We start from the raw sequence: 13,954 nt of genomic DNA, 5'->3' as shown, positions 1-13,954 counted from the left end.
CTTCACAAGTTTATTTACCATGAATGCAAATTTTTCTAAAAATCATTAAAAATGTAAGGGCAGTTTCCAATTTTGATCAATATATTTTGGCGAGATATACAAGTACCTTTTAAAGCCCAAAATAACATTTAAATTGTATATTTTGGACTTTCTTAAGTTCAGGGAGTGGCCACACTTCAGACCTTGGTCTTAACATACATGTATGTAAAGATTGACTGAAAGATTAACTTATTTAAGTTATTTATAATTTTTCTTACTTTATTGCATATACATATTAAAATGTCTTCATAGTGCCTCAAAAATCAATTTGCATCTTTATAAATGATTGCTAATTACTGAAATTAAGACATCAGATTTTTAATAGCATAATTATAATATAGTCTTAATGCCTTATGAAGACATAAGATTAATAGCATAATTATAGTATAATCTTGCATGCCTTATGACCAGCAGTCTTTGAAGTATGTATGGAAATTGTTTGTATGGACTAGTTAAAACTAGAATTATTCAGAATATAAATTAAGAAATTGCTTAGCATCGTTCTGTGCTTTTCTGTATCTTAGTATCATAATTTTATATGGCATTCTTCCAGAATTAGCACAGAAATGCTTCTGTAATTAATGAAAAACACAAACAATGTGGTATGGCCAGCTCATCTAACGTTTCCATTGATGAAAGTGATGCTGATACTACAAACAGTAGCATAGTTCCAGAACAGAATGGTTTTAACAATTCTGAAATTGCTGTTGACAGATATGGATTTATTGGTAGCAAAGGTGCAAATTAGTAAGTTTGCTACTCATATATTAACACCTTTTATGATAATCAAATGTAGAATAAAATGTTTTTCTATATGACTTTTTTCTTCTTTCTTTGTGTTAAAATTAGACATCAGTATTGATTGTGTCATACATTAAGTTGTAATAAGTCAGCGTAATAGAAATTTTGAGCTGAAATTTAATTATAAGATATTATTACTTTCTGTTTGCCTAGATGTTTATTTTGACAAACAATTTTTTGTTTATTTGAAAAGTGCAATTCATATCAACTTTCTCTTGAAAATAATCAAAGGGCTATTTTTATGTTTTTATCTATCATATTTATAAAAATATAACTCCTCTTTAAAATATATGTTTTCAAACTGTACTTATCTTATGTATGAACTATCATTTGCAAAATATATTAAAATGTTTTATGTATTCTGTAACATTTATATTAAAAAAATATCTACTTTGGTCTACCACATTTTCTGTTATTTAGACCATTAGGTTATTTTTATTATTATTATTATTATTATTATTATTATTATTATTATTATTTTGTAGAGCATCTTTATCATATTAAGGTTTATATATGCGAGATCATCATATGTATGATAAACTACCTTTACATGTTTTTGAATTAAGAATATGATGAAAAATGAGGTCAAAAATGAAGAAAAACTTTTTTTTAATGCATCGATTAATGGGAAGCGATATTTTAATTGTGAAAGAGTATGTAAGTTTTGGGGGCAGTTTTGTAGAATATGTCAGCTACTTGTGAAGAACTGCATGATTGGCGGTGGGAAGTGAAAAAACATTCAGTCTAACAACAAATATTACTCAAGTGTATTAGCGAAGTCATCGTAGGCAGAATTATAGAATTTTAAGAATGTACCAAACTCTGATAACCATATGCATAGCAGTTCTTAAGTTTTAATAAGCAGTGTCGTTTTCAGTACATCCTTTGTATTGTATTCCAGTTCATATGGCTTAAAATATGTATTTATGGGATTTTCCTGCAATAGAAGAAAGCATGGTAAATTTTCTATTTGAATTCATTATTTTGGCACAGAATCACTAAAGGCAATATTTATTTTCAGTTTATTTTTAAAGCAATCGCCATAAACTCAAATTTAAATATAATTTTGCAAAATTTCCACCAGAACAAAAGAAGCAAAAACTTGCTGTCAAATTAGTTTGAATCAATATCTAATTAAAATATGTAATTTTTTTTTTTTTGCAATTTATAAGTTTTGTCTATGAAAAACTACATCAAGATGGTTGCATCAGTATATAAATACCAAGTGAATATACAGTTGTATTTCAAGCTTAGTCAGAGTCGGTGACAAATCTCAACTTTTGATATAGGTCAGGCAGACCTAGGAACTAATGATGCAATGATCTGAAAAATATAGATAATAATGGGCTAGTAAAAGGTAATTTTCATTTTTTCTATCCTAATCTTTCAATCGTTCTCTGTCTAATCTCAGTTGATTCATCTAGATGCTATAATCTGCAAGTCTTCATGTATATTCATTGGCATCTGAATTTTGGTAACTTTGTGATGTATTGGTCGAAACCGCTATGCAAACCCTGGGTTACGACACAGGGTTGAAATGAACTTCTAACTCAAGTTTTAACAGTAACATGAATTTTAATAATACGAAAACCTTAACAGTTGCATATCTTGACAATATGGGACTTGAGTATATTTTGTCCCATAATTTCAGAATTTTGTTACAGGAAAAATGCTCTAATGTATTATACACGAGCAATGATTGTTCTTAGCTGGCCAACATGCCCATAGCTCTAAAGAGGAAAGATTATCCCCTCTTCTCAGGAAACCACCTTATATATCTCCTGTTTACTTGCACTGAACTCCCAGGGAGAAAGATTCTTTCACTCATACATAACAAAGTGTCCATCTTCTGACCCTGATGAAAAGACTTCTTTTATCTCTTTGTCCCCTGGAGTAACCTTTTAGGCTGCAACTGGAATCATTAACAAAGGCACAGGATTTCACCACTGATTAAAATTTTTACACTCTGAAATCACTCATCCTAGACAAAGAACCTTTATGCCACCATATCACAATGTTATTCCCATTTATTTCAATTATGTAATTGTGATAAATTTAAAGTTTTAAGTGTTATTTGTTATGACTTACTTTTTCTTTATTTTTCTTTATTTATTTGACATTAAAACATTCAAATCAGGCAATTTGCATTTAAAATTAATAATGATGATTATATCACTTTATACCATAGCAGTTTTCAAAATGTTTTATGGATATGCTGATTTTTTACTATTTTATTAAGCAGGAGAAACTTGCATATGTGCATACTTATTTATATATTGGGCATACAAATATATATTTAGTGTGTAAAAGTATTATTAATTATTTACTTTTTAGAATAGAGAGACACTAAAATAAATATGCATTTCTGAAAGATTTATTTTAAAGATCTAATACTGAATCATATTGAGTATATATATGTGTTGTAATTTATGCATTATTTTATTTAACTGAAATTGATACAAAATTTATAAATTTTTTAATTATTATCCAATCGTTTTCAGTTAGTAGATTTTGATAATTTGTTAAATTGATTTTCCAGGTATTATGAGGTGATCATAACTCTATGAGAAATTCCTAAAGTTGAAGAACCAATAATTCCCATCTTGTGCAAATTTTACTAATAAATTTTGCAAGAAATAATGAAACAGCATTGAGTTATAGTCTGCATCTACTTTTCTTCAAAACCTGGAGCATTTATGTATTAGACAAGAGGTATTCAAACTGTTGGGTCATGAAAATTTATATTGGAGTCGCAAGGTGGATAAAGACTAAAAAATTGGAATTCATAGTATACATAACTAAGGGTCGATGATATGATTGAGACTGCAAAATTGTGTTTTGGTTTATATTTTTATGGGGTTGCCCTGCCATGAATTTGAATGCCATTGCATTAGACCGTAAACTTGAAAATGCCTTTTTCATACAAATTTGGCTGTAACCATTTGTAAACAATATTCTGGATTGTTGCATATTGAGCATGCTATTGTCTTTGAAAGAATTTCCTCATTCATCCAAATGAATTTAAGAAGCTTAATCTGCTCTGCTATTTGATTTCTTGGATTCAGGTCAAAGATACTATTGTGTATTTCAAAATGTAGTAGCATAACGATTATCTAAGAAAAGTGCCTGGACTAAGGGAAGAACATTTTCATTTTGTACCAATACATTTTTCCTTTGGGCATAAAATGTTGCAATCAGATTTCATCTTCCTTGACAGTTTTTTTTTTTTTTTTTCTTTTAACTGTTTGAACCACTGGCAATGAAGTAAATTCTTGTTTAAACTTGCTCATACGCTCAGCTAATTATCTTGCTGAAGCTAGAGTCAGTAATAGTCATTGTCTAGTACTAGATTTATTACACTAAGAATAATCATTACTCTTTGTTATCTGAACCGGATTCAGAAATGTATGTATGTATGCACGTTTGTGTATGCATGTGCATGCACACTCATACATATATGCATATGCATACATGAACACATACCAGGTATACAAGTATGAAATGTGGATATTTTTCCTAAAAAATTGTTAGATTTGGAAGAAGGATAACGTGCTTTATTTAAAGTATGCTTCATTGCTTGTTATGCATTTTTTCCATCTTTCGGGCAATTTGCAAATACCATGCCAATAAAAATCTCCCACTTTTGCTACAAACCATTTATCAAGCCATTTTTGTGTGAATGAAAGCGTTGCTCAGCAACTGCATGACCCATTGATGTAAACAAGTGATAATTGAAAAGAGCCAAATCTGATGAGTAAGCTCAGTGGTGTAGAACTTCCCAGCTGAGTGCTTCCAATGTGTCATGAACCGATTTTGCGGTATGTGATGGAGCATTGAAGAAAAATGACATTGTGTTGCCTCTTTCGGTATTATGGCCTTTTTTTCAAGCTGTGAACAGTTAAAATCACTCAATCGTTGTTGGTAACATTTAATATTAACCATTTCTCCATTTAACAGCTCATAGTAGACCATATCCCACTGGTTCCACCAAATGCAGAGCATCTTCTTTCTGCCAAAGCAGTGTGATCTTGCGGTCAATGGGAATAGTGCACTTGAGTTACTCATGAGTTTTTGCACATGGGATCCTCAAAATAAATTAACTTTTCATCTCCTGTAAATATACAATGCAAAAACGACTTAGTACCGAGTGAGCAAAATGTCACAAAATGGTTTTGTGCTTTTCCGTTTGCCTGTCATTCAACTGATGTGGTACCCATCTCCTGGTCTTTGGAATCTTTCCCATCTCTTGCAACCAATTGGAAACAGCTTGTTAACTAATGCCCAATTGCTTGTTGAGATTTTTTTTTTTTTTTTTTTTTTTTTTTTTGCGTGTGTGTGTTTGTGTGAGTTTGCGAATCATTCTTCATCCAATAATGCTTGCAGGTCCACATCTTTGTATTTTTTGGCGATTTTCAGCATTCCTTTCCTACAACAAAGTCACCACATTTGAAAAACCAAAACCATTGTTCACATGTGTCTTGTAATGGAACTTATTCACCATAAGTTTCTTGAAGTAATTGGTATGATTTAGCAGCAGTTTTCTTCAAATGAAAACAAAAAATTAATGCTGTCCGCCAATACTCTTTGTTCAGTATAAATTTCGATGTATTGAACACAACTCTGTGCACACACTTTTCTAGTCTATCATTTGTGCATGTCTGACACTTGGTGATGACACAACAAAATTGCATTTCGTACTTGTACAGCTGGTATATCCATTCATCCATACATTTGTAAATCCAGTTCTGATAACTGAAGAGAACCCAGTAATACAAATAGGCATTCATAACATGCTGCTTGCTGTTGCCTTTTACTTATTAGATACAGTCTTACCTCATATTTTAAAGCAACCTCATAAGCAAATTATGAACCTTTATTAATAATAATAGAATGCTAAACCTAAGAATCATTTACTGTTTCTTTGAATCTGAGATGTGCTTTTTCATATCAGGTCAAAAAAGGGGTTTCACTTAATAATGTAAGTTTTCAAATTTTCACTCATTTTGGCCTCTTGTTTTCAAATTTTCACTCATTTTGGCTTGATACCTAACAATGTGTTTTTACTCATTTTTTTTCCTGTAAAAAAATTTGTAATGTCGGTGGTTCAAGGGGGGTACGTAATAGAATAATGAAAATGGAGATGGCTTCTAAAATTCTGAATATCAAATTAGCTGTTAAAATGATCACTAGTATTATTACTGAATCAAAATCCTTTAAAATTATATTTTTTAGCTATAATATTTTATTTCATTTAATTGTACTTTATAGTATGTCTTTTTTTTTTTTTTTTTTTTTTCTTCCTTCCTGTTGATAGCATTGCAATCATTTTCTTATAGTTGATGGCATCTTAGAATCAAAGAAGTATGATATTTAATATTATTTTATAAAGAAATGTCTATTAATACTATCTTAGCATTTGTAGTAATTCTGTTAAAAAGGAAATTGAAACTTTAAAACATTAGGGAATCAAATTTTTAAGACAAGTGACTCTGCTTTCTTGTAAAAGTATTAATTTTCCTTTGTAACAGCTTTCTTATGCATGCATCAAAAGAATGTTCTGGTATTATGTAATAAATTTATATTGTATCTTAATAATTTCACTATTAATATAAACAATACATCTGTTTTATCTTGGGATGGTTTATTGAATTTACCAGTTAGTTTTCAACATTCTGTATTGAAAATTTTTTAAAACTTAATATTTTTTTAATATTTTTTATTTATTTTAGTTCCACTGTCATACCAGTAGATGTTTTGAGACAACGAGAATTAAAATGGCTCGAAATGTTAGAAAACTGGGATCTGTTTATGACCAAAAAGTATAAAAAAGTAAGTTTATTTTTAAATTTCCGTAAAATACTTGAATTCCAAAATTTCTTGTAAACTTTTAAAAGTCCCTAACATTTTTTTAATTTACTAAATTAAAGAATTCTTAAGAAATTTTTTGCCTTCTATTTTGTTTAGATATATTTAAAAAGTAAGTTTTTTTGCTTATTAGTTTTACTTTCTTTCTATGATTCAATAAACTGAAAAACTTCTCTGAAATGTAACAAATTTGTTCAAAATGACTTTAAAATGGGTGAATCAAAAATATCTCTTTCTAACAAAATATCATAGACTTTCAAAAATGAGGGAAAATTGAGATTATTTTACATTCCCAGTATATATGTTTTTGGAAGTTCTGAAGCATGTGAATAATTTGGGAAAAAAATTTTACTACTTATAAATTATATAATCAAAATGACTTATACAAGTCATTGTATTGACTAATCAAGTTTCTGAAATTATTACACATAAAAGAACTAAAAATAAATATCACAATGACAGGAATACCATGAAACTTCATGAATTGAAATATACAATATGCATAAAAAATTATGTCACTAAATCTACTGTAAATCATAGAAAATGAACTTGAGAAACAGTTTCATTAGAAAATAATGAAAAAAAGAAAAGAAAAAAGGAAACAAGCAATATATACAGCAGGTAACATTACTTACTTTTGTTAACTAAAAATCTAATCACATTATCTGAATAAGCTCATGATGCATTTCTGTTTTAATTGCCATTATTTCCTTTCCATTTCATCTTATAATTGATATGATTATTGCCTTTTAATATAATTATGTGTCATGCCATTTTGTTAATTACTTCTTTTGCAAAAGGAACAAACAGCATAATTAACAGTTAATGTATGCTTTTTTCTAATGGCATTTTTCTTCTATTTTCTAGGTTAGAGAGAGATGTAGGAAAGGTATACCTCCAGCATTACGAGCCAGAGCTTGGCAGTATCTGTGTGGGGCAAAATTTTATATGGATAGTTGCAGGCACAAGTTTACAGTTAGTTTATATAATATTACTTTTATGCTAATATCTATATATTATTAACATTTCTTACATTGTAAGCTTCTAAATTGTTAGTAGCCCATAAGGGACATTAGTCCCGAATAGGATATTAGTCTTGAAACAGCAGTTTGCATCAAAAGACTTAAATGCATTGTATCACTTTTCAAATTGTTACCACCAAATATTATCGCCGTGTATTATATTTAAAGACATTCAATAATGAAAAATCTGCATGAATGTATGCATGTTTCTCACACTGTGAAGGAGCAACTGTACCTAGAGCTATCAAATTCTGAATAACATAGTCTTCCATTTGAACATGAGCACGTGGAAGCCCGAATTTTGAATTTCAAATTTGTTTATTATCTATTTGATATTTTAAAAAACTTTAACAAATTTTTTATTAACAAACTCAACGATTTCAAAGTGAGTGTATTGGGGAAAAAAAAAAAAAAATTATCTCTAATGTGCGAGACTCTCTATCAGATATTATAAAGATATTCTGCTTTTAAATATTTTGTGATTTTGCTATTAAATCAAAGTTAACGTGGTGAAAGCACCATGAACATGATATTTAATAAAGAAACATGCAATAAGTTAATAATAGAAAGATAAAGTTTTGTAAAACATGCAATAAGTTAATAATAGAAAGATAAAGTTTTGTAAAGCCATCTTAGTACGAAAACTGAACATTGATATGATAAAATGAGAAAAGACAAAAAAACAGAAAAATATATGCCAACACTTAATGGTGCATCAGGAATTCTAATTGTGTACTGCTGTGCTGTTTTTAAAATTTTTGCTGTTGAATTGCATATGGTGTAAGTGCAAAGGAAATTATGCTTAACAATAAAACTAAAAAGAAGAAAAAAGTGGGGGTTGGTAGGAATGTAAGAGATTATTTTGATTTCAAATGTAAGTTGATTGTTTTAAATATAAATTATTTTAAACGTTAATTACTTACATAATATAAGTATGAATATAAAATAATTTTCTATGGTCAACTATTCATAAGCTGTGCAAAAATACTACATAACATGGATCATCATCATTTATTCACTTTCATCATCATCTTGCATTCATTCTTCCTTTCAACTTCTTTGTCTTGCTTTCCTTTTTGCTGACATATAGTTGAGCTTAAAAGAAAACATTTTGAAATCTGTTTGGTGTACCACACTGTGATGCTACTGTTATAGTTGAAGCATGTATATTCTAACAGGTTTATTGTTTGTTTAATGTAATATTAGCCCCCTCTTCAAAAAAAAAAAAAAAAAAAAAAATAGACACAATGAGGAAACTCCAGTATCCCATATTAAGTGCAGAATATCTCTCCCAGAGAAAATTTAATGCTTTTGGAGTTGGATAAGTATTTTCCTGTACTTTGAAAAATAATTAATATGTTTGTCCCAGATGTCTGGCAATGATTTCAAGCATAAGGAAATATGTTTCAGCAGCTTCAACAAAAGAAAACACTTTCAAACTCAAGCCAGTGTGAATTCTACAGTGTACAAGTGGTAATATTCATATGGATATATCCTGATGTTCTAATAGGTGTTTCATGGATAAGTTTGCTCATTAAAATATTATTCTTGCTAATTAGCTTTTATAAGCAAAATATGCTCAGAAAGAAAAGTAACTTCTGATAGATTAATGTGTAATTACTGAAATTATTTGTAGTATATTTTGGAGTGAAAGAAATGTGTGCAATAATTTGACAAAATAAAAAACAGGCACAAAGAAATACACTTGATGAAATATATAGTTGGAAACTAGTTGGAAAGTTATTAAGAGTTATAAAAAAGAAACCATGCAAATTTTGTTCTTTATATGTTGTGTTTCCTTTCAAAAATCCTTTTTCTTTGCATTTTCCAATGATAGGAACTTGATGGTGCAGCAGGTGATCCAAGATGTGTTGAAGATATAAAGAAAGATCTTCACCGTCAGTTTCCTTCTCATGAAATTTTTGTGAAATCTCAAGGCCATGGGTATGAAATTATTACAAACTGTATTTTAATGTTTTTTGAATTAAATAGCAAAATTAATATATGTATATAATGAAAATTATTATCCCCCTTCTATAATAGTTAATACAGTATAAAGTCTGAAATCCGGACTTCCATTATGTGGAATGATCTAAAATCCAGACCTCAAAGCCAGCAACAATGTTTTAGTCGTAGGCTTTATGCATGCACATTTGATTCCCTCCTCCATGCATAATAAAACATCTAGAGAGTCCCGATTCTTAATTTCTCTTCGAAACTAAATAAAATACCTTATTATTGAAGAAATAATCATTTTAACATAAATTTGCATGATAAGTAATTTGGCTCTGTTGCTGCATATCTGCTTGGCAAACATCTCAAGCCGAAACATTGTACATAGATACATATTTGGTCTGGCAAATCATTATTTATTTATTATACTTTCTTTTCATTACCGCTTGTTTATCAACACATGACAACTTGAGTAGTGACTCGTGTAGCAATGCCCAAACAATTTTTTTATGTTAGTAATTGAATAATAAAGGAGTATGGTAACCTTTTATGTTGACGTTATGCTTGGTGCAGATTACAGATTTAAGTTAAATGCGCTAAAAATTGTTGACGAGGAAAAATTTACCAAAAATGTTTTCCCATATGCTAAAAATAGTTTTTGTTGATGATGTGCATAGATTCAAAGATTACATTTAGGGCTATTTGAATTAAGAATAACTGATTTGTTATTCACATAAACCCAGAATCAGCGCCAGGGCTCATATGGCCACACCGAGTCGCAGAATTTAAAACTCACAGAGACTGGATCAGTCTGTAAGATATCAAGCGCCAGCCCTCAATAAGGCTCAAGTATATGTGGAAATTTATTTATTCAGAACTCCGATAAGCCTTAAGCATGTGCAAGAAATAGACATAAGTATAATAAATAACTAAACTAATACAATTCAGGCTTAATTGTCTCAATGCGTGATGCAAGATAAAATTTAACGAAACAACTTTTCATTAGTCGCCAAGCTCATGATGCATAGCCAAATATGTATAGTGAAGGATAGCTAAATTTTAATCATGATAGCCGCTAATTTTAAAGGTTTTCTGATATTGCAAAACAATCATGAAATTTTCAATTCACGGATTTTGTAAAGAAATGTGGAGAAGCGGTAATAAATGAAGATGATATAAAAGAAGGTTTTCATTATGATGACAATGCTTCTCAATCATCAATCAGTTAATAAATGGCGAAATCTGTAGTATGGTTCTAGATTCAGAAAATACCGCTATGCTGTATGATGTTGTATTTACGGTGTCAAAATGTTCACTAGCATGTATGTCCAACTTATAAGTACAACCAGAAACAGTACATAATTTAAAAATTTTGATGCCATATTTATGTCTCTTGTGTTTGTTGAATTGCCTGAATATTACTCTTTCTCGAAAGGGTATTGTTCTCATCTATACAAACAGACTTATTGGAAGCATAATACTTCTCAAAATTTGAATTTAGTGTATTCATTATTGTTCTTGTCTTATTTAGGTGATCACATTTATTGTCCTCCTTATTATTTGCAAAATGAAAAATTTGTCATAAAACTTCAAATCTATTTTAACTCATTTTACTTTTAGCAAATTGTTGACCAAACATCAGGTCTCTTAACCCGATAATCACTCACTTTAGGTAATTTTAAATAACCCTTATATAAAATTAGGCCAAAAAAGTTGTGTTATCTGCTTTTAATTTGTAGGTTTTACTCTTGTAGCCAAGAATATCTTCTAAATGTGTTATTTTCAAGAAGTTCTTCAGCATATAAACTTATTTGACAAGAAATACTTTCAAAAGATTTTATATAAAAAAAATGCATAAAAGTCTTCAGGTCTTGAATCACACATAGATTGTCGCAAACTGTAAAGTTTCATATTTCATCAGCAGAGTGAAAATTCATCATTTTCAGTCTCAGAAAAATACTTTGTTTCCTGGTAACTGTATGTATCTCTGAGTCATTGCTGCCAGTAGATAATCTCTATTTTCTCATGTATTCCGATTTGATTTTCTTTAATTGGGAAGTAAAGCTTTTAATCAGACACTTAATTATCAAATTATATTTTGGGAGCTCTACCTGTGTTGTGGAAAGTAGTTTATGCACCGCAAGACAAGGTTATGTTGTGCAGTGCATATTTACGTGTAACTGATAATGTACAATAAGTGTCAAGAAACCAAAATTAAGATTATACTCATGGCTAGCAAACTCATATATTCGGCACATACAGTAAAACTATTCCATTAACATAGTGATGGGCACTGATGACAGTGCATCAAAAAATGCCAAACTTTGTTAAAAAATGCATCTATAAAATACTAACTATGTCCATCTATGCTCACAGAATAATTCTGAAACCTAATAGCTATTTTTCAACCAATTTATGTAAAAGTCTGTGGTGATCAATGTTTTAAAAGCAGCGCAGTTGTGCGATTAACTGTTTCAGTAGTTGGGTACTATCACTGTAAATAACACCACCCATAACTCTGTTTTCTTATTAGCATTTTAGTAGCTCTAGCTGTTCTGAATTCTTCTAGAAGAATGTAATTTTTTGTTTGTTTTCTTTGTGTTTTGGAGGAAAACTGAAGAAGAGTAGGAATGATTTAAAAAAAAAAAAAAAAAATTGAATATCAACTTCAGATAAATTACAGCTAGGCCTCTTAACTTTTTTCTTGGGTCAACCAGTTTTAAAAGAAAGTTTTCTTTATCGACCCTCATACATTTTTCTACACCTTACAACACAATCATAAAACAAATAATTACACATAAATAATTCTGAAATAACAATTTGAGTAAGAGTGAACAAAATTTGAAAAAAAACTTGGTTTATTAAATTTGTCTTATTATTTTTAATTTTACAAATGTAAGGAAGTTTTCAGAACAAAATCATAGTCATAATCATAATCATTGCACAAAAGTTCAATTTTAATTATGTGGTGGCTGTGCTTGACGTATTGATACAATTTTTTAAGCATTTGGCGTAAAATTGCTGTTAATTCTTGAACTGCATCATTCAAAATTATATAATCTGTTTCTCATTTTCTATAGTATATTATTCCTTTTTCAAAGCAATCAACTCTTTTTGCATGAAAATATCAAGATCAAATATATCATCGTTCAGCAGTTGAGGCACGATGGCGCATTGAAATTTTCAATGTCTTGGAAGTGAATATTAAAATCTTTTAAATTTTGCAACTGGCTTGTGTATAACAATATATTTTCTGAGGAAGTTTTACTGTCTTCTTATTTTTGTCATTGTGTTTCTTTGTGTTCCTGCATTTTTGCTTCTTATATTGTGCTTTGTACACAAAAAGAATTTATATATTTTTAAAAAAATATATTGAATACATTTTGTGTGTTTTTTTCCTGTATATTTATTTTACATGATTTCTTCCTTAGTACATAGCATAGCTTTATATCAATAACAATTCTCAATTTTTAAAGTATTAATAATGCTGTTGTAATCAGTGGGATCTGTATTATGCTGATCAGTTGCTTTTGCATATTCAGCTATCAACCTGTAATTGAGCCTTTGACTATCTTTCACCCCATTTAAAATTTCGATAATTCCAAGATAGAAATACGAACCCTGTTGGGAACCCCTGAATTAAAGCAAATGCATATTTACTTTACCTCATTTTTACTTCATTGTATAATGTGATGGAGGTATTGTAATGATGAAAAATTCCAGATATCATATTTCAACAGAAATATCCATTTTAATTGTTCCTGAATCCATTTGATTTTTTTTTTTTTTTTTTTTTTTTTTTTTTTTTTTTTTTTTTAAGAATGATGACTATACTTACAGACAGAATAAAGGTCTGTTCTTCCAAAATGGATTGTAACATGGACTTAAGTTGATTCAAAAGGAATATTTTTGTGTTGCCTGTACATATGTGTGTATATATCTGGCAAAATTCAAAAAGGATTTGCTGTAGAAAGTTGCCATTTTGTATGTGGGACTGCTATAATATCTAGTTGTGCACCTCCCTTTGTTATTACAGTCGATGGAACACACTCACCCCCTTACCTAGCCTTTATTTTTCAGCTGTAATTATATACTCTTAGTTACAGAAGTATAATAAATGATGAAAATATTCATGTTTTGGGAATGTCAGATGTTTTGGCTGATAACGAAATCTAACTTTTAATGTGGTCTCCAGTTTCTATACTTATGTTTGGGAAAGTTTGATACTTGTCATGAAAAAATAAAATTACAGGAAGTTTGACTCCCACACAACA

The 13,954-nt window shown here is 29.4% G+C and overlaps 1 protein-coding gene across 2 annotated transcripts in view; it reads left to right on the top strand.

The window, feature by feature from the left end:
• wkd (TBC1 domain family member whacked) overlaps window positions 1-13,954 on the top strand; it is a 42,963-nt gene that overhangs the window by 6,735 nt on the left and 22,274 nt on the right. For both annotated transcript variants that reach the window (XM_035356131.2, XM_035356132.2), the window contains exons 2-5: window positions 593-786; window positions 6,570-6,669; window positions 7,573-7,680; window positions 9,565-9,671. In XM_035356131.2, coding sequence (XP_035212022.1) covers window positions 644-786; window positions 6,570-6,669; window positions 7,573-7,680; window positions 9,565-9,671 — 458 coding nt within the window. In that variant the 5' untranslated portion in view covers window positions 593-643. The remainder of the gene's footprint in view (window positions 1-592; window positions 787-6,569; window positions 6,670-7,572; window positions 7,681-9,564; window positions 9,672-13,954) is intronic.

This window comes from Stegodyphus dumicola, chromosome 6 (genome assembly GCF_044657685.1).
Source record: "Stegodyphus dumicola isolate Sdum_Otavi_A_Nest chromosome 6, ASM4465768v1".
NCBI classification, from domain to species: Eukaryota; Metazoa; Arthropoda; class Arachnida; order Araneae; family Eresidae; genus Stegodyphus; species Stegodyphus dumicola.
Note: the sequence above shows the minus strand (reverse complement) of the source record. Positions and strands in the feature narration are given on the sequence as shown.